This window comes from Pseudopodoces humilis, chromosome 5, assembly GCF_049639895.1.
Source record: "Pseudopodoces humilis isolate 2021_Gansu_Grassland_sample_001 chromosome 5, ASM4963989v1, whole genome shotgun sequence".
Taxonomy (NCBI): domain Eukaryota; kingdom Metazoa; phylum Chordata; class Aves; order Passeriformes; family Paridae; genus Pseudopodoces; species Pseudopodoces humilis.
This window is the reverse complement of record NC_142204.1, coordinates 1,543,605-1,561,861: the sequence shown is the minus strand read 5'-3', so window position 1 is coordinate 1,561,861 and position 18,257 is coordinate 1,543,605. Positions and strand designations below refer to the sequence as shown.

The 18,257-nt window shown below is 40.4% G+C and overlaps 1 protein-coding gene across 12 annotated transcripts in view; it reads right to left on the bottom strand.

Moving 5' to 3' along the window:
• The window catches only part of CACNA1C (calcium voltage-gated channel subunit alpha1 C), a 463,574-nt gene that overhangs the window by 127,248 nt on the left and 318,069 nt on the right, over nt 1-18,257 (bottom strand). For 11 of the 12 annotated variants that reach the window (XM_088055720.1, XM_088055723.1, XM_088055730.1 and 8 more), the window contains exons 8-9: nt 15,580-15,683; nt 9,018-9,190 (exon numbers count right to left, since the gene is read on the bottom strand). In XM_088055720.1, coding sequence (XP_087911846.1) covers nt 9,018-9,190; nt 15,580-15,683 — 277 coding nt within the window. Of the gene's footprint in view, nt 1-9,017; nt 9,191-15,099; nt 15,204-15,579; nt 15,684-18,257 lie in introns of all 12 variants that reach the window. The other variant, XM_088055729.1, reaches the window with a different exon arrangement.

Sequence of the window (18,257 nt, the reverse complement as noted above, 5' to 3'; positions counted from 1 at the left end):
TCTCTCACCAGCCAGTCTTTGCTAGGGAAATAGCTTTTATAGTGGATAAACTTAATTCCCCATCAGCATTAATGCCAGTCTCTGTGTGCTGCATCTGCTCACACACCACTGCTCCAGCAGCTCTCAGTATAAAGGTGGTGGTGCTTCAGGGCACAAGGAACAGGGAAGGGAGGAGCTGGAAGGACATGTGAGCTGAACAAGACAAGCCAAAATCCCAGCTGCAAGAGAGTGAGAGCACGAGTAGGTCACCACAAAACACTTTCAGTCAGGGAGGATATTATAGGATGAGGGGTTTTTTCCCCCCCAAGATGTAAACTACAGTAACCTGGAACCTCATCTATTTGCTGTAACCTGTGATGACTGCAAGGGAGCAAGAAGAGGAAAAATGAGCCTGTGGGAAAAAGTCAGCACAGTTTTGGAGTTTGGTCTCCAAAAGTGGCACAGAGATTTGGTGCTCTCCACAGTGACCCTCTTAGGATCAGCTGATTATCTCAGAGCTGTCACTATCCACCAGCACTCACTCAAGAAGCTGGCTGATTGATGCTTCAATTTAGCCCACCTTCCTCAAATGGGGGAATTTCCCTGATTCCTAGAACCACTTTTCCCTCTTCACCAAATTATATCAGGCCTTCTGATGCTGCTGAATTGGAGGTCGTTACACTGGCCACAGCTTTGTCCTGAATACCAGCAGCTTCTGCTTCTGCTCTTTGTTCAAACAAAGGAAATGTTGTTTTGTCCATGCTGTGCTCTGGCAGAAAATGCAGGCTGGAGCTAAACTGCTTGAACATCTTTTTGGGATAGGTGGGATTTACCTACCACAGCAGTCACTTATCAGCAGAGAAGGAAGGGGAAGAGGGTTTTCAAATGGTTGCTTGCTCTTTGTTTTATGATCAAAGCCTCCTTTGAGACAGAAAGAAGGAAAAACTGGGAAGTTGTGAAATCTACAGGACAATGAACCTAAAAGCTGCTTTTGCTAAAGGCTGGGTTATTAAAATATATTTCTAACAAAAAACAGAAAACCAGGCCTTTGATTCACTTACATGGAGTGAACCATCTATACATTCAGGGGAACAAGAAAACTGTATTTCTTAAAATTATTAACTTGATTACCGTGGATTGCCAGAGAAGGAAAATAGTTCAAAACCACCCTGATCAAACTTGGAAATGCCTTATGTGATGCGATCCAAGGTCAAAACTCTGCTCTTTCTGCTCTGGAGTGTAGAAAATGGTGTGAGAGCCTGTGCCATTGGCATTGTGGGGTGGGTGACCCTGAGAACATGATTTAACTTTCCGGTGTCTTTTTAAAATTTTTTTTTAATTGGACAAAAGAGTCCAAAACAAGATTTCACTCCTCTCCAAATATCACCCTACATACACATATTTCAAGAATCATTGTTGTAGCTGAAGCATTTTAAAGCATAATTTAAACCCCCAAGTTTTAAATTTCACATTGTTGAGAATACTAACATTTTTCCCAAGTATTTCCTCTTGGAAAGGGAGAAAGACAAAACAATCAAGGATAAAGATCTACTCCTTCCTTCCTTTTTCACTCACAATAAAAATAAAAAAGAACTCAACTTATGAATAGAGTCAGGAAGAAAATCCATTCTCAGTTTTGATTTTATTCCAATTAAAGTCAAATGTTGACATTGTTTTGTTGACATTGGTGGAAAGGTGGAAGAAGAATGACCCTAAATGATTTATTATTTATTATTTTTTTTATTTTATTTTATTTTATTTTATTTTTTTGTTACTTGAGCTGCACAGAAATTTTACAACGAAAATGATGCTTGGAAATGCCAGCTTTACTTTCACCTACATCACTGAATATCATTGCCCTGTGTACTCTGCTACCTGCAGGGTCACCATAAAGCCTCATAAATACTCCTTTTTTTCTTTTATTATTTTCTTTTTTTTTTTCTGATATATACACTTTTCCTTTTTAGGATATCAAAGTTTACTTGGATCTGATCAGAGATTTATTTCAGCTATTCTAGTTTATAGTTATTTATTTATTTTTAATTTATTATAATAATAATTATTTATTATATAGTATATAATATCATATTATATATAATATACAATATATAATATACAATATATTATATGTAATATACAACATATAATATATAATATACAACATATAATATCTAATATATAATATATAATAGATAATAGATAATAGATAATAAATAATACATAGATAATAGATAATAGATAATACATAATTAATAGATAATATAAAATATAGAATGTAGAATATATAATAGTAGATAATAGATAAAATATATAGTAGATAATATATAATATAGAATGTAGAATATAGAATATATATTATATAGAATAATTATATATAATGTAATATATTTATTTAATTTTATTTCTTCTTATTCTAATTGTTTATTATATATATATTTATTATAGTTATGGAAACCACATGCTGGTAATGGCAGTGGGTTGAATCCATGTCAGACACAGCTGCATTTTAGCCAGTGGAATTATGGGCAAGCAGTACCCAGTGAACCACTCGGTGCTGTAAGAGATTTCAGAGCCCAGATGCCTCACGCTCTCCCTTTGGAGGATGCCAGTTACACAATATTGAAGTCATGTGTGAGCACTGAGAAGCCTCTGTGCTCCAAGACCTCACACTGGGCAACCTTTTCCAGTGCTGACATTAGCATGGTTTGTTATTGACCTTGGATGGAACCGGCTGGAGCCCAAGTCCTTACCCAGGGAAAATCTCCAGGAATTTCAGGACAATTTTTGCCTAAGGACCGTAGGAGTGATTCAGCCTGATGTGAGAATTAATGTCCTAGAAGCTTTTTCTAGGCAGCATCCTAATTATAGACTCAAGCTCGACATCTGTAGCACAAACCCGTGCTGCGTTTTGCAACCTGAGCTTCTCTGTGAAGAACCACGCAACGAAAACAAAGCTGACTTATCATTTACAAAGGCCTTTTATTAGGTGTCCTCAAACTCTGGTATTTATATTAAGAGCAGAGTATGAGCTGCTCCAAAAGGTGACAAGGTAGGAAAATACCACTGGGACTATTTTCTACTGGGCACAGCACACAGCTGGGAGCTGCTGTCACTCTTGGCCAAGCAAACCATGTGTTGGAACCTCTGCACATTAATACATGGATCTCTTTTCCCCCTAGAACAAACTGGCGGCACAGTGTGCACCTAAAAAGCACTTCTTTTGTCCCCCTGTCTTCAGGTGAAAGAGATCTATCCAAGTTTCCAAACCTGTGAAGTACCTATCAGGTGCATTTGTGGAATGCCTACAAACTGTTGGCACTGCAGCTAATCTCTTCTTGGTTACCAGATGATTATTTTCCACATCAGTGGACAATGATAAAAGTAGAAGAGATTGTGTTTGCTTCCTCTTTAGATGAGGTGTTGACATATAATAAGTCATTTTACAAGACTGGCATTGATTTCTGTGTATTTAAATATGAAAAGCAGAATGCAACTATGTTCTGTGATGCCTTTCTCAAGCCACCAACTGGTATTGGAGGAATTAAATTGACAAAGGTTTCATTTTCCAGCCTGTGCCTCTTAGAGCTTTTGTTCAGATGATCTTAAATTCCATGCAAGCCCCTGTGGGTTTTTTTTTTAATTGGTTTTTGACAATATCTGTATCTGCCTGTCGAGGGGTGGTTGTCACAGTCTTTCCATGTGTATGTAAAATACATCAGGACAGATTCTGTGCATGGAACTAGAATAACACAGGATGAGCTAATTTTCCATAGCCAGCCAAATTCAGGTATGCTCTGCAAAACAGAAATTAACTCAGAACAGCATCCTTTTGCTCATACAGTAAGAAGACAGGGGTTTTAAGGCAGTGAGGGTCAAGACTGGATGTAAAATAGATATTTTTTGAATAGCCACTCTCTCATTTTCCCCTCTGCATCCTCTGCATTAATTCCCCAGCTGTGCACTTGCCTGTTAAATTCCATAGCAGAAGAAGGACCAAGAGTATTTTAGGCCCCCCTGGAATTTTAGCTTGTAACCCAGTCTTTGAAAATCCTTCCTACCTTAGATATTATCCCAGAGCACCATGATATTTTATTTCAGGCTGAAAGTAATAAGCCACTTGCTTGCCAGTACACTAAACACTTGATTTGGAGGCCACTGAGCAGGCTGACATATGAAATGACTAAATGCACAAATTGAAGAAATGTAGAATTTGGAGCTGGTGTCTTTTTATCTTGGTATCATGGTTAGATCTGCACACAAAGCCCTCCCTATCCAGCAGCTCCACATCACTGATTTTCCCAAAGGGTTGCATGGAATTTAGTGACAGCTTTCATTCAAGTCAGTAGTGGGAATTTTGAACATAACCTCACTGAAATCAACCCAGTCTCCTCGTGGAGCATAAATTGACTGTGCAAAAGTCAAGTCAACAGGAATTGGATAGATAAATCCTAAAATGCCTGGACTTTGAGGGACAGGTGGTCATGCTTTTTTCCTGTTACATAATAGAGTCAAACTACTCTTGGAGGTCTTGGGAATAAGGCCCTGTTTGGGCTGAAATTACTGAGGCTTCTATTTCTAGAGTTCTAAAACTCTTCCCTATTGAAACTACCATCTCTCCTGTTCTCATTTATGGCCTGATGTGCAGAAGCACAAAGTGTTTCCATGAAAGACACAGGTTTTCCAAAAGCTGTAATGGTCTAAGACGTACCATAATTTCTTCTGAAATTTTGCTTTTTCTACTGGAAACTTCTTCCTTGTCTCAAAATATTTTTTTTTCCCAGGGAACACTCTCATAAACCTGTGATTAAATGCAGTCTACTTCCTAGTTATGGTGGTGTCCAAAAGTAACAGTGGTTGAAAGGGTGAGACAAAACCTGTAGTCCACCAAAAATTTAGGTTGTCATTGATTCCTTAGAGGCAGTGAAGTCAGATGTTAATGAACATTTCCAAAGGTTACTAAGGCACTGCAGCAATGCTCTGAAGGTGAAGACTGAAGACTATTTCTTTTTAAACTTCTTAATTTTTTAATATGTATTTTAAAACCTGCCTGTATGTCTGTACTTTTTGTCTTCAATTGTGCACTATTCCCACTTCAACAGAGGCATAAATCTGCATGTGCAGACACACAGCTTTCATTATTTAATGTATCATCTGAAATACTATATGATTTTGATAGGCAAGACATTGATTTGTACTGGGTTTTTTCTTCTGCTGTGCTACAAGAAAACTTTATTTAATCTACAGCCATCAGTTCCATTACAATAGGGCCTTGAAGAATGATTAGATTTTTAATTTTAATAGGGTAAGCTACTTGCAAATCAATTCTTGAATTTTCAGCATTGTGTTGGATACAACTTGACAAGAGGAATTAATTGTCTTGAGTCATGGAATGCCTTTACAAAGCAGTGGGATTTTTAACTTTTAGGGACTGTTGACATTAGTGAGGTCACACTCTCACTGCACATGTAGAATAGAAATTCTACAAATTCTATTGTATTTAGCAAATACAGCTAAATAGAATAGCACCAAATAGAAGTGAAATAGAAAGAAACAGAGGGAGGACAAAATCTGAGCACTCAGAAACATCAAATTACTTCGCCTTGCCCATTCACAGATTATTTCTGACCCCACTGCAGTCTGTGGGAATTTTGCCAATTAATTTCAGTAGGAGGAGAATCTGGGTTGGATTGAGGTTTCCTGCTTCTGCCCACAGCAAGAGATGCATTCCAGACCACTCTCAGGAAGGGAAAACAAAAGTGCAGATTCCCAGTAACTGTGGCAACAGGAGGGAGGGTTTTCTTTGCTATCATTTAATTTTGAATTCAGTAGCTGTTCTGTGACATGACGTGTTTCTCCCCTCTGTCAAATTAATGCTTTCTTCCCGTGTGGAAGGCGCGTCAGGGAAAGAGCACAGAACAAAACCATCAACACAAACAGCCCCCAGAAGCCTTTTCACATTTCCCACCTCACATCTGTCACAATGGCAAACCCGTGTTTGCAAACAACGTGGAAAAGCTGCCTTGAATGTGGTACTTCCTCAAAAGACAGGGAATTAACTCAGCCTGCTCTGGGAATGTCTCTCAATTCACGTGAGCCACAAGCTGTGATGAGCTCCCTCAGAAAAATGCCAAGACCTCTGCTATGGAAGGAAGAGCTAAAGACTGAACAGGTTGTCCAACTCTGGTTGCATTCATCTCCCTTTTTTTACCCTTTCCTTCACTGAGGTCCTCTCTGCTGTATCCTTGGACTTGATAACTTCATTAAGGGCTGCAAACATCCACTGGGGCTTTGGACAAAGTTTGAGAGCCTCAGGAAAGCAGCAGCAGATGCAAAATATGACCAATGATGCCCCAAGGACTGCCACAGGCAGTCAAACCAAAAAGGGGATGCAGGTAAGTTTTTCTTCCCTTCCACCTTGTGTCCTCTGTTTTAAAGGAGGCAGTGCCCATGCTGACAAGTGGGCAGCACTCTCTACAAAGTCAAAAGACAGCAAAATCTGCCTCTGTAGCTATGTACCAAGGACAGGGAAGAGACTGGAAACATATGTTCTTTGTGTTTGGGATGATTCAGTTTAAGTAGACTACCTGGGTCAGAGCCCAGATGGTGTAAACTGCTGAGTCTCAGAACTTACATTAGCTGAGTCTCTAGATTAATAAATATTTTTTTTTAATTTGAACTTCTAAACTATTCTGATACTCTTTATTAAAAAAAACCCCAAAAGATCAGACATCAAGCCCCCAAACAACCTCCAAGGGAAAACCAAAGAAGCCAAAACTGGTGTGACTTCTTTAAAGCATCAGTGTGAATCACTGTCAGAGGTCAGGCAGGAGCACAGGTCCTCTGGGCATCAGCACAACTCCACTGATGCAAAGGCCACACCTGCAGTTTACTGAGCTAACACAGCAGCTAAAGGAGGTCTGAACTTCCCTGTGTGCTTCAGTGATCTGTCACTTGAAATTCTCAGGGCTGATACCTTAAAAGTCAATGTTAATTAGTCACTGAGCAAAGTGTGCTTGAAAGGGCTGTAACAGCCAGCCCTGGAGTTCAGGATGCTGTGCTAGAAACAGAGAGTGATGAGCTTTGATGGGCATGTGAATAAAAGACACTGAAGGTGCATAGGAGGCAACTGAGCTAAACACAAGGAAACAAGGAAGACACTGGGGTCTGGGTGATGTGAGCTTGGACTGGGAGCAGGTGGGATTCAAATGCCTTGGGAACGCTCAAGCCAAAGGGATTCATGAGGGAATTTACAATTCCATCTCTCCTTTACCTATTTTGTAGATGGCTTTTTGAAGAGAAATAATACCATCTTTCTCCTTCAATTTAACCCCACTGGTGATTGACTGCTGGCACGAATGCCAAAACATTCAACCCAGGAGATAACACACCAAAAATAAACCTCACTCTAAACAAAATGCCCTGCCCTGTCACTTACTCAAGGTACCTTTTCTGTGGTATGATTTTAAGCTGAAACCAGCACTTCTCAGTTTTTCTGAGTCAGATGTGAGAGGACTAATTTTGATAAACCATGTCTTACAAAACTCACCTTATCAAATTGACCAGGAAGAACTGAAAGCAAGCTGGAGATGCTTTTAGTTTTTAAAATCATCACCCATGAAAGGAGCTTGTTAGCTCAAATATGGATTGGCCACACTCAACAGTGCATGCAGTGAATCCTCATTGATTTATTAGTGTATTGTATGCCACAGAGCAGCAGATTTTGGCTAAAAATGATTAATAAATTAATTTCTGAGTGGTTGCTGAAGTTAAATTGTGGAAGTAAACTATATGAACTATGAAAACACTGGCATAAAAATCAAAATAACCTGATTTGGGAAAAGTCTGAGTGAGTCACCACAGTGATTCCTTCAAGCCCAGATACCTAAGTATTGTGGGTATAACCTGATATTAATGATCCAATTTTTTTTCTGAAAGAGCTTAATTGTTTTGGCAGCAATTAGTGGTTACTAATTTCCTAAAGGTCATGAACATCTATAAAAAATCTTGCTGAAGAAAGAAAGGCACAACTTTCCTGTGTCAAATCTTCCTATTGCTGCTGGAATATATGTTTGTGATGGGATCATCCCATAGATTTTGATTGTTTGGTAAGAAAGGTGACATCTAGGGACATGTTTTGTGTCTCCTCTTCCAAAGTCAGACAAAGAAAATGCACATTCCCAGGATGAGAGCCAAGAGTTGAGCCACTGTCCATTGGCTGTGTAAAGGTTCCAAGTCTGACATTTCCCAAGTCACAACCAGCAGTGATAATTTCTAAGGGTCTCTGAAGTGTTGCACAGCCCGTGCTGGTACAAGAGAAGGTGGCAGAAGATTCAGTGGAGGTAGGGAAATGTTGGGAAGCACTGCTTTCTTCAAGCCCCTGCTTCTTGAGGATTTCTAATAGGAGATTGTTGGTGAGTTTTCGCTTTGTACCAGAAGGAGCTTTTGCTTTCTCCAAAAACGAAGAGTAAGAAATAACACCCTCAGAAGAAATGTCTGAGAGCTTAATCCAGCCTGGCAAAAGCAAGCACAGATCCACTGGTTTCAGTGGAGCTACAGATGGCCCTCTTAAGGTACAACAGGGCTGATTTGGCCCTCCTCCCACACTCTAGCCCTGCTTTCCCAGAGAAATCTTTGCTTTCAGAGGAACCAGCCATGTGCAAAGAGCCTGCAACACTGAGCTACAATTAAACACATGAATAGAATTGTATTTAAAAACTTTTCTCAGTAGTGGGCTTTACCAGCAAGTATTGACCTTTTATCAGTTTAATATCAGTACCTAATGCCCATATCACAGACTAAACGCTGATCTGCAGAATATCAGTTATTGCTTTGTATTGTATTTTCTGCTTCCTGTGATTTCCTACAAGCATTAAATTGGAATCATGTATAAGCATAGTGCATGTCTCAGGAAGAACTTGCTCTTCCTTAGAAGCCTCCTCAGCACTACAGCAGATGGGCACAGGTTTTATTGCTGAAAGCACAGAGAAAGACAGAGGAGGAGAGAGGGAAAAGGAAAGTGAGAGCAGAAAGTTGCTTACTGTTTCGAGGCTTCTCCTCATCCATGCCTTCATCTTCATTTTCTGGATCAATGTCTTCTGCTTGAGTTATCCAATCTAAGTATCCCTTCAGATCCTCCTCTAGCTGTTGCTTTTCCCGTAGCTTCTGGAAATCCCCTCGAGCTTTAGCCTTTTCTCTTTCTTTGGAAAACTCCCTAGCAAGAGGGAGGGAGGGACAGGACATGGGTGGAAAGAAGGAAGAGATGGAAGAAAAACAATGGGTTAGATTGATTTCCACTAGAAAGTCTCATCAGTCTGTGTGGCACACCCAGCTGTCTCTATTCTCTCAAGACAAAGACATGTATGGAGCATCCTTGCTGCACACACACATGTAAAACAGCTGGAGTGTCCACATTTCCATCAATAATTAGGAAAAGACTGATACCTTTTTCTTTCCTTCTCAGCCTCTGACTGACAATTCAAATAAAACACACATGTAACATTTGTGTACAATTTTATGTATGATACCAGACATTTTCTAACATTCTGTAAGCACTTGATATTCTCCAACAGTTATCTACAAATGTCTGTATGATTAATGGTTAATGCAGAACTGTTTGACAATAATCTGACATCTGGAGAGTGAGATGGTAACTCTAATTTCTAGCCAGGTTTCAGTCTTTTTTTATATTATAATCACAACTAAATTGGGCTAATTTAAGTGTAATTAATGGTACTCACAATTCTGTACATATTTAATTATGGACCACTTCACCCACGGTACTGGAAAATGTAGTTAAAAACTCAGACCTCAGAGTTTTACTGAAGACTTTCAGCATTCGAGGCTGTTATCCGACATGAAATATGTTTTTCAAATCCCACATAGGGTGGGCAAATACGATAAATTAACAGGGTAAAACATTTGATGATAGTTTTATTAAAGAACGCTGTTGGGAATATAGACTTAGGGCATAAGAACAAGAATTTCCTGTTGCTTAGTTAAAATCCTGGCTTCTTGGCTTTGCTTTCTTATTGGCTGTGGTGCTGTTTCCTCTCCTCTTTCAGAGACTCCTATACAACAATATTTTTTTCCAAGAAATGCTGACCTCCCTTATTTAGAGACTCACGTGGTTCTAAACCAGGTTTTGACGCCTGTATTTTAAAAAGGAAGCTTAATGATTGTGAAAACTGCTAGACCAAGAGCACTTAAGCATTAAGTGATATCTGCTGAAGCAGATCACTACACAAGACACAGCAGATAACACAGGCCACTCTTTCTAGAAAAGACAGGTGGAGCCATTCTACCCAGTGCATTATCCATTACTGTTGCTGAAGATTGTCAAAAATTAATGGATATAAAAAAATGCTGCTCCACTTGGCATTTGTCTTAGGTTTGCTCCTGCAAAAATGAATAGATCTACCACTGATTTTAGTGGTATAATATTAGGATAATGAGAATCCTAGCCAAAATGCCAATTTTTTGAGTGCCACGTGGCTGAGATGGAGGTGGGTTTCAGACAGTGATGGTGAGGTTCTTTCCTCCTGTCGGGTCCAAAACCTGCTGAAAAGCTTCCAGGGACTCCACAGATTTTGGATGAGGCTTTCAGAATTATGAGCTGTGCATGAAACCAGCACTGCAGCAGGATGAAAGCAGGATGATCTCTTAATTTCTAGCCAAAATATGACACTTTATGTCAGTGTCATCTGCACCCCTGTCACGCTGCTGAGGGTTCAGGTCCTCCCAAGGGAGTGTGATAATGAAGGTGGAAGTGAGGAAGAGAACCACTGGATTTTCTGGACTGAAGTTAGTTCACAGTCAGCTCTGGGTCCAAACTCAGCCTCAAGGCATGAAAAGAAAAATGAAAAATTGATTTTTCTTATACTTGGAGTGATATTTTACTATTTACAATGTAAAAAAACCAAATAACCCAAACAATAATAATAAAAACTGTACAAACATTGTTAGGAAAAAATCCATCAATGGTGGTTATATTTTCTGCTTCAGTAACAGCTTTCCCCTGGGCCTGCTACAGTGCTGTATCCAAATTAATGAATTAACTCTCAAAAAAATAATCACTGAATGAATCTACATATTATTAAGCCCGTTTGTTAAATCAAATTCCAATATTTCAATTTTTAACTGGTGAAGTATTATTTTAGAATCTAAAACAAATGGGTCCAATTTTGAATTGGGCTGAACCTAGAGTTTTCTAGCACAATGCAAAATACTGTGACTGCCTTGTGTAAATAACCTGCAATTCCGTGTCTCTTCCCTTCATACAACACACAACACTCCACGTCTCGGATGACTCTCCAAAGAAGACAACTGGTTTAAAATGTCTTAATTTCTATGCTCTACTAACATCAAACCAGTTGAGAGGAGGTGGCTCAGGAAACTGCTGCTGAATTCAAAGCAGCTCCCACGTGGAATGGCAGCGTGTGCTCGGGCAAATGTCGTTCACAATCAAGAGTCGCTATCGGTGGTCACTTTCCACCCCATGGGAAGGGAGCTGGTGGCCTCGGCACGGGGCGTATTGCAGGCAGGTTCACACCTCACTGCTGCCTCCAGCACAGCTGGCAATAAATGGTCACTGTTTGCAGCTCCAGCAGGTAGGGCAAGGACCAAAAAAAAGCTTTTGGAAGTGCCACGTTGAGTCTTGAGGCTGTCTGTTCAAAAAACGGCTGCGCTGTCATGGCAGGGTAAGGTCAACAAGGGCTTGAAAAACCAGCAAGCAATCTCTCTTCAGTGAAGCCAAAACATAACTATGTTTTGTGGTATAAGAGCTGGTGAACCGGATTGTTTTTATCACAATTTGGTTTGTTTCACTTTGGTTTACTTCTCCCAGAAAATTATAGGGATGTCTGCCGATGGGAATGCCAAAGAGCAGAGTGTTGTGGAGAGATGTTTTCTCTTTGTGAGGTCAGAGTGGGTCAAGATCATGAACACCCAGCTCTGCATCCTGTGCTGTTTCAGAAGAAAATGTCTCTTTCCCATCCCAATGATGGAATTTGGGTTTTTCCTGTTGATATGGTTTCTCACATTTAGAGGTGAGATGGAAAGTGAGCAAAACAGCAGAATTCTGATGGTTCAAAACTTGCTTACTACTCAAAATGGAGCACAAGGCTCCGAATCCCATCCACCCAGAGAAGTACACCAAGGAATGGGAAGGGCTGGAAGGAGGGGACAGAAGACTAGGAAAAATACCTGAAAGGTCACAAAAACTGCTCAAGGAGGAGCTACAACCATAGCCAGCCTCCTGTTCACTCTGACCTCCTTCTTGGCAGTAAAAGCATCAAAAGCAGCCAACTGTGTTTTGCAGGATCCTCTCAAAGCAGAAGAAACGTCAGTTCTGCTGCCCTCCATCAGGCAGCTGCTTGTTTGGCCTGTGTCCTGGGATTTGGATGGAAATGTAAAGGAAATGTGACTCTATAATCTTAGGTGTACATGTCTGAAGGTTGAACCCACTCTGCCTTTTTTTTTTTTCCCTCATTAATTAACTGGAACAGATAACACAGATGTGAACATCTCTGATCTCAAGCGACTTCTTATTGCTGCTCAGACCAACGATGTGGAGCTGTTTTGCCTGGGTTTGGGGAGGTCTGCTGTGTGATCTGCTGAGTGGATATCCCTTTGGAGTACATGGATTTTATATTGTGCTCAGCCAAGTCAGGAAGAGATTACAGCTCTACTTATAAATACTCTGACATGCTATTTAGCCTAGCATGTGATTAGTAAATTCACCAGGACCATGAATGGATGACATACCTGAGGAAAAACAAATTACAAAAGAGCTCTTTCAGTGGAGCAGAATTCAGCATTTCATTTTGCAGGTGCAATCAAGGTGTCTTTGTGAGTACAATTAATTACACTTATGTATTCAGAAGTGATTAAATCCCCCCCCCAGGCTAATCTGTCATTTGTGAAGCCTACACAACATGCCTGCTGAAGCTCCTGAAATAGATAAATGGGAAAAAAGCCAGAGATGCCCAGAATGGATGTTCAAAGATAACCAGGAATGCTGCTCTGTATCTAGAACAGACAGGTGGATCATCAACATAGATCAGACTAATAGCAATAGCAAGTCTCCAAAAAAAAAAAAAAAAAGCTGAATCTGCAAAGTGAAGACACTTTGTAAGTCAGCAGAATTTGGAACTGCTTTAGAAAGTTAATTGTTTAAGAACTGCTTATTTAGACCAAAGAAAATTTGGAACATTTCTCCCATAATTTCTGTGTTTTTTCATGGATGCAAATTCTTAAGTTTCTTTTTACTTTTCTCCAGTTGGGGACATTTTTGCAGAAACAGTGCAGCTGTCATAACACAGTGAAGACAGCCAGGAAGAGTGACTCACAGCTTAAACAAGGTGAACTTCATCTTTAATTTCAGTTCCCTCTACAGTGTGTTTCCATCTCCTACCACTAAATCTGGTGGTCTAGCTGCAGTATGGCAGGAGGTGGGTGATTTAGGCCCCAAAACACTTTCTTGAGTTGAAAATGAAGGAGAGAGGGAATTAAATTGTTAATTATGCACTGGTACAAATCCAAGTGCAGGCAAATTGAACCAGCAGAGCTTCAATACTGTGCACTCCTCATGGCTGGGCTCACAGGCACTTTTTATCCAGATGCCATGTAATCTTTAACAACATTTCTATATGGTCCTTGGGCACAACTCTGACAGAACAAATCCCTTTCCCTGCCAGCTGATCATCATCCCTAACTAGTGCTGACATCCTTACCTGCTGGGCAGAGCCTCCACCTGCAGGAATGAGGAGTGTGTGCCTCAAACCTGTACCAGAGCATCACTCTCCAGATATGCAAACTCAGACTATTGCCCAACACTTCATTACCAGGGATTTTCTCCACGCTTCCATTACTGCATGGAAACCCTTCTCCTTGCAGCAGCTGTCACAGTGGCTTGTCTCCTTCAATGGAGTCATGAAGATACAAATAATACCTCCTGCAGACCTTTTATTACCTGTCTCTTTGCCAGATGGCCAAAGGTGGATCTTTTTCCCTGGTCCCACGGCTTCCCTTCCTATCTTGTTGGCCCAAGTACTGAGGACATCATTTCTATGATGCATGGAATCCCCTCTCCTGCTCAGAGATCATTTTCCCTCTCTTTTGACCAAAAGACAAAGGAATTCAGGGCTGCCTACTCAGGCAACAGGTCCAGGCCCCAATCAAACTCATTTAGAGCTCATCAAGGGAGGCAGGATGATAGAAACAAAACGAGGATGCATAAAGTCCTCATACCATATTTATCTGTGTACAAAGAACGGCTGTAGCCCCCAGTCATGCCCAAATTTGGAACTAGAAGCCTAATTCAAGAAGATTTTTATTTTTTTTAAATCTTGCAAGGAATGTTTGCTGGCTTGATTCCTTTAATTATGTGGCTCCCCAGGGGTAGTGAAGTTTTTAACTGCTGGGGGCAATATCCATTGTTTTTAATCAAAGCTACTAAAATGATGTTTTGCAGCGAGGGTTATACTGCAGAACCAAAATACAGCTAAATGTCTGGATGTTTAAACACTAAAAGGACTTCTTCTGCCTCTGTGTTCACCCTTGGAAAAGGTCAGAGGGAAATGATCTTTTCTCCCTGCATCATGCCAGATTTTTACAGTAGAGAGGATGGGATTGCTGAAGAAGAAACGTGCCCAGGACTCTCTCCAGGGAGAACAGTCTCCTGGTAGGCTGTGCTTTAGATATACTAAACAATGTGAAAATTTCTCCTGTGAGAAGACATAATTTGGCAGGAATCTCATCCTACAGATGAGAAGGGATTAGTCTCATGCTCTCATTCCTCCTTCAGTCCTACTGACTCTTCCAGAAATTTTACTATAATCCCCTTCTATGGTGCAGGGACTGCTTTGCCCACAAGGCACAGCTAGAGGAATGTATTACAGACAAAAATAATTGTCTTATAGTCCTTTGATTTAGTCCAAAGGCTCCTTCTGTGATACTGGGACTGCTGTATTTTGCTACTGGCACAGCAAAAGCCTAGGCCTTCTCTTAAGGCTCTTGAGATCAACCCACCACTGACTGTTGTTTTGGTAACCAGAGAGTAGGAATAGAAATACAGATTTTTAAAAATAAACAATAATAAAACATTTTCCTGGTACTGCTTACCCGCTAAGTACACCGAGAACCAAGTTAAGTACAAAAAATGACCCTATGATGATTAGTGTAACAAAATAGATCCAGGGCCAGTCCCTTCCTATGGCATCATTGACCTGGAAGAGTGGAATGATAATTAGTGAGACAAGCTCAGATTCTGAGCACTGCAAGGCTCCAGCCAAAGAGATCCCAAGTCACCAGCAGTAATATTCTTCAATAGCCAGTTTTCTGGAAATTTGTGACAGGTTGACATAAATAATTTTGAAGGCCCTGAGGTTGAATTTCTCTGTCAGGGAATAACACCGCTTGTGTTACCTGCATTGTTATTTGCAATATTTGAACATTTTGTCAAAGCATTTCAGAGCTGTTGTGAAGCTTCCTTGGATTCAGATTTTTAATCCCTCTGAAAGTATCCTGGTGACAGGGAAGAACCCTTATTATGGAGTCTTGCCCTGTAGCATTGGAAAAAGGACACCAAAACTGTCAGCTTACCCGCTCAACACACCAAGAACCAGATTTAGAACGAAAAAGGATCCAAAGATGACCAGACTGACAAAATACACCCATGGTAACTCATAGCCCATAGCGTCCTGCATCTGGAAAGATGAAGGAAAGTTAGAAGACAGAGAGGGAAAGCAGAAATGATTAGGCAAAGGAACAGATGGAAAGGTTTGTAAACAGAGCCTGTGGTTGGTTTACACATAATCATACCGAGTGTTTCTGTGTGACCACTCCTCTGATTGTTTTTTCAGGTATTTCCTCACAGTCAGCGACTGATACAGCCTAAGATATAATGATGTGCCCTACTGGCACTTCCTTGGGTGCTCAAAACTGAGGACTTGCTTTCTGGAACTTACTTACAGCACCACAAAGGGTGTTGTAAGTGACCCCATGAATTCTAAACTCGCCTGCTCACACATATGACCCTCTGCTGCCAGGCAGATATCGCTGGTTTCTGGTAGGCATTGCCACAGTGTCAGATCACATTTACTTCCCAGGTCCCACAGGCACCTCAGAGAGGAGCAGGTGGGAGCTGGGGGAAAATACTGATCTTTCCCTGCCTGTGCTCTGGGAATCTTCACAGCTTACCACAGTGAGGGGCTGCCCTCACTTTGTTCTTTTGAGGAAGGTCTTTTCCAGGCCCACCATGATCTGACCTGGTCAAGTGTTTTCTAAAGCTTCCTCACAAATTTCCTTCTCTCGTCTTGAAGGATGATTCACTCACCAAAACACAATTCCTACACAACGGAATACTAAGGGAATCTGAGACTGTAAACAGAATGACATGGATTTCACACTACTACAAGCATCTGCATATGATGCAGGAAGACTTATCTTAGCACCAGAATCTGTATTAAATGAGGTCCAGTTCTAGCCCATAAGATGATCTTGTATATATTCTAAAAGCATCTAGTACATAAACTCTATTTCATCTGGAAGGCTCTTTCAAAGTTCAAAATTTTGGAAAGTTGCTGGATACCTTAATAAAATCTCACTTTCATAATGGTATCAAAAATATCAGAGTCCCTTCTTTACTCTTCCTAAACATTTATCTTTGGATCCAGATGTAGCATCATTAACGAAACAGATGGTGGTTAACATTTTCAGGACCACTAAATTGATTTGTGCACATAAATTGCAAGTACCAAAAGGTATAAAGGAGTCTACATTCCTTTGTATTTCACTCTTTTGAAAATTTTGTCTTCTCTTTCCAGGAAAATGCTCTTTCCTTTGCAACTTACACATTTGTTGGAATCACAGAAGAAATATCCTTCCATACATGGGCAATGAGACACTCTTCAGGGGAGGTACCTTCACTCAAGATTCACAACAAGTCAGAAAAGGAATTTCAGACCTTCAGTAAAGACAAGGCAGGAGAGTAACACTAATATAATCAGTTCTTTGTGGATGGAAGTCCATTATCCATTTTTCTTCCAAAGTAGAGTCACTAAAGTTCTTGTCTGGCAATGGTCCACAGTCAATGGACCGATCCAGAACTCCATCTCAAGGCTCCTTCAGCTGTGACTGAACTGAGGTAGACTCATTAAAAAATAAGCTCAAAATCTGCCTCTGTGAAAACAGATCATCAGCTCCTTCCCCACAGGACAAATGGTGGTGGGCAGAAGAGTACCTGAGCTGCTATCATTCCCCAAGCATAATAAAGTTCTTCACTTTTTTATAGTTTAGCAGAATTTTTCAGTTAGTTTATAAATCATTCTAATTATTCTTTATGCTTGCAAGACACATTTCATCCCATGTGACCCAAAAGTAACACCCCTGGTGTCTACTGCACATCAGGGCTTTAATGAGAACAAAGCATCGTTGAGTATAAAGATGGAAGCAAAAATTCACCTGAGATCCCAGCCGGGAAACCAGGAAGGCAAAATGTAAATGCCCAAGTAGGAATTAAGTAAAGAAATGAGATTTAACATCCTCTCTCCCCTACAAAGAACACCAATATCTATATAAAGCAACCTGCACAAACAATGAGTATTGGTGACTTTGAAAAACTACCATAAGAATTTACCACTGTGGGCACAGTGATGAATTGACATCCCTCTAATTATGATAGATGGTGATAAAAGAGCTTCAGCTGCATGGTAGTTATCTATCATGAGTTTGGGATATTTTTTTTGTCAGCTGGAAAAGTAGAACTTCTCAAAGCTGTGGTACCAGAGAATCCTTAGGAGCAAATGCCAGGTACAGAGATCAGGTGCATGTCAGGAGAAGGACAAACATTCCCTGGCATGAAGAAATTTCCAGATGGCAAAAAGCATCCAGCATGTCCTGGTGAAGTGTATAACTAGAATATAGTGTACTCTGATATTCCCAATGCCTGCACAATTGCATAACAATTGTAGCAGCTAGCATCAGCACAAATTAGTCCTGTAAAACAGAGCTGCATTCTGGTACAGCACAGCATTTAGGGGACTTCTCAGACTGAAAATTTCAGAGGTCAGCCTTTCATTTCCTTTTTATTGCACAGTTATGTATGTAACAGAGAAGCTGAGGGGCAGAGACAGCAAGAACTTCTCAAGCAGAGAGAAACTGTCAGTATTTGGCAGATGGCTGAGTCTGTCTTTGTTGCTGGACTTCCCTGTGTTTGGTGCTCTCATATCTTTTTTTTCTTTAGTAGCAGGTGAGATTATTCCTGTGGGACTGACCTACAG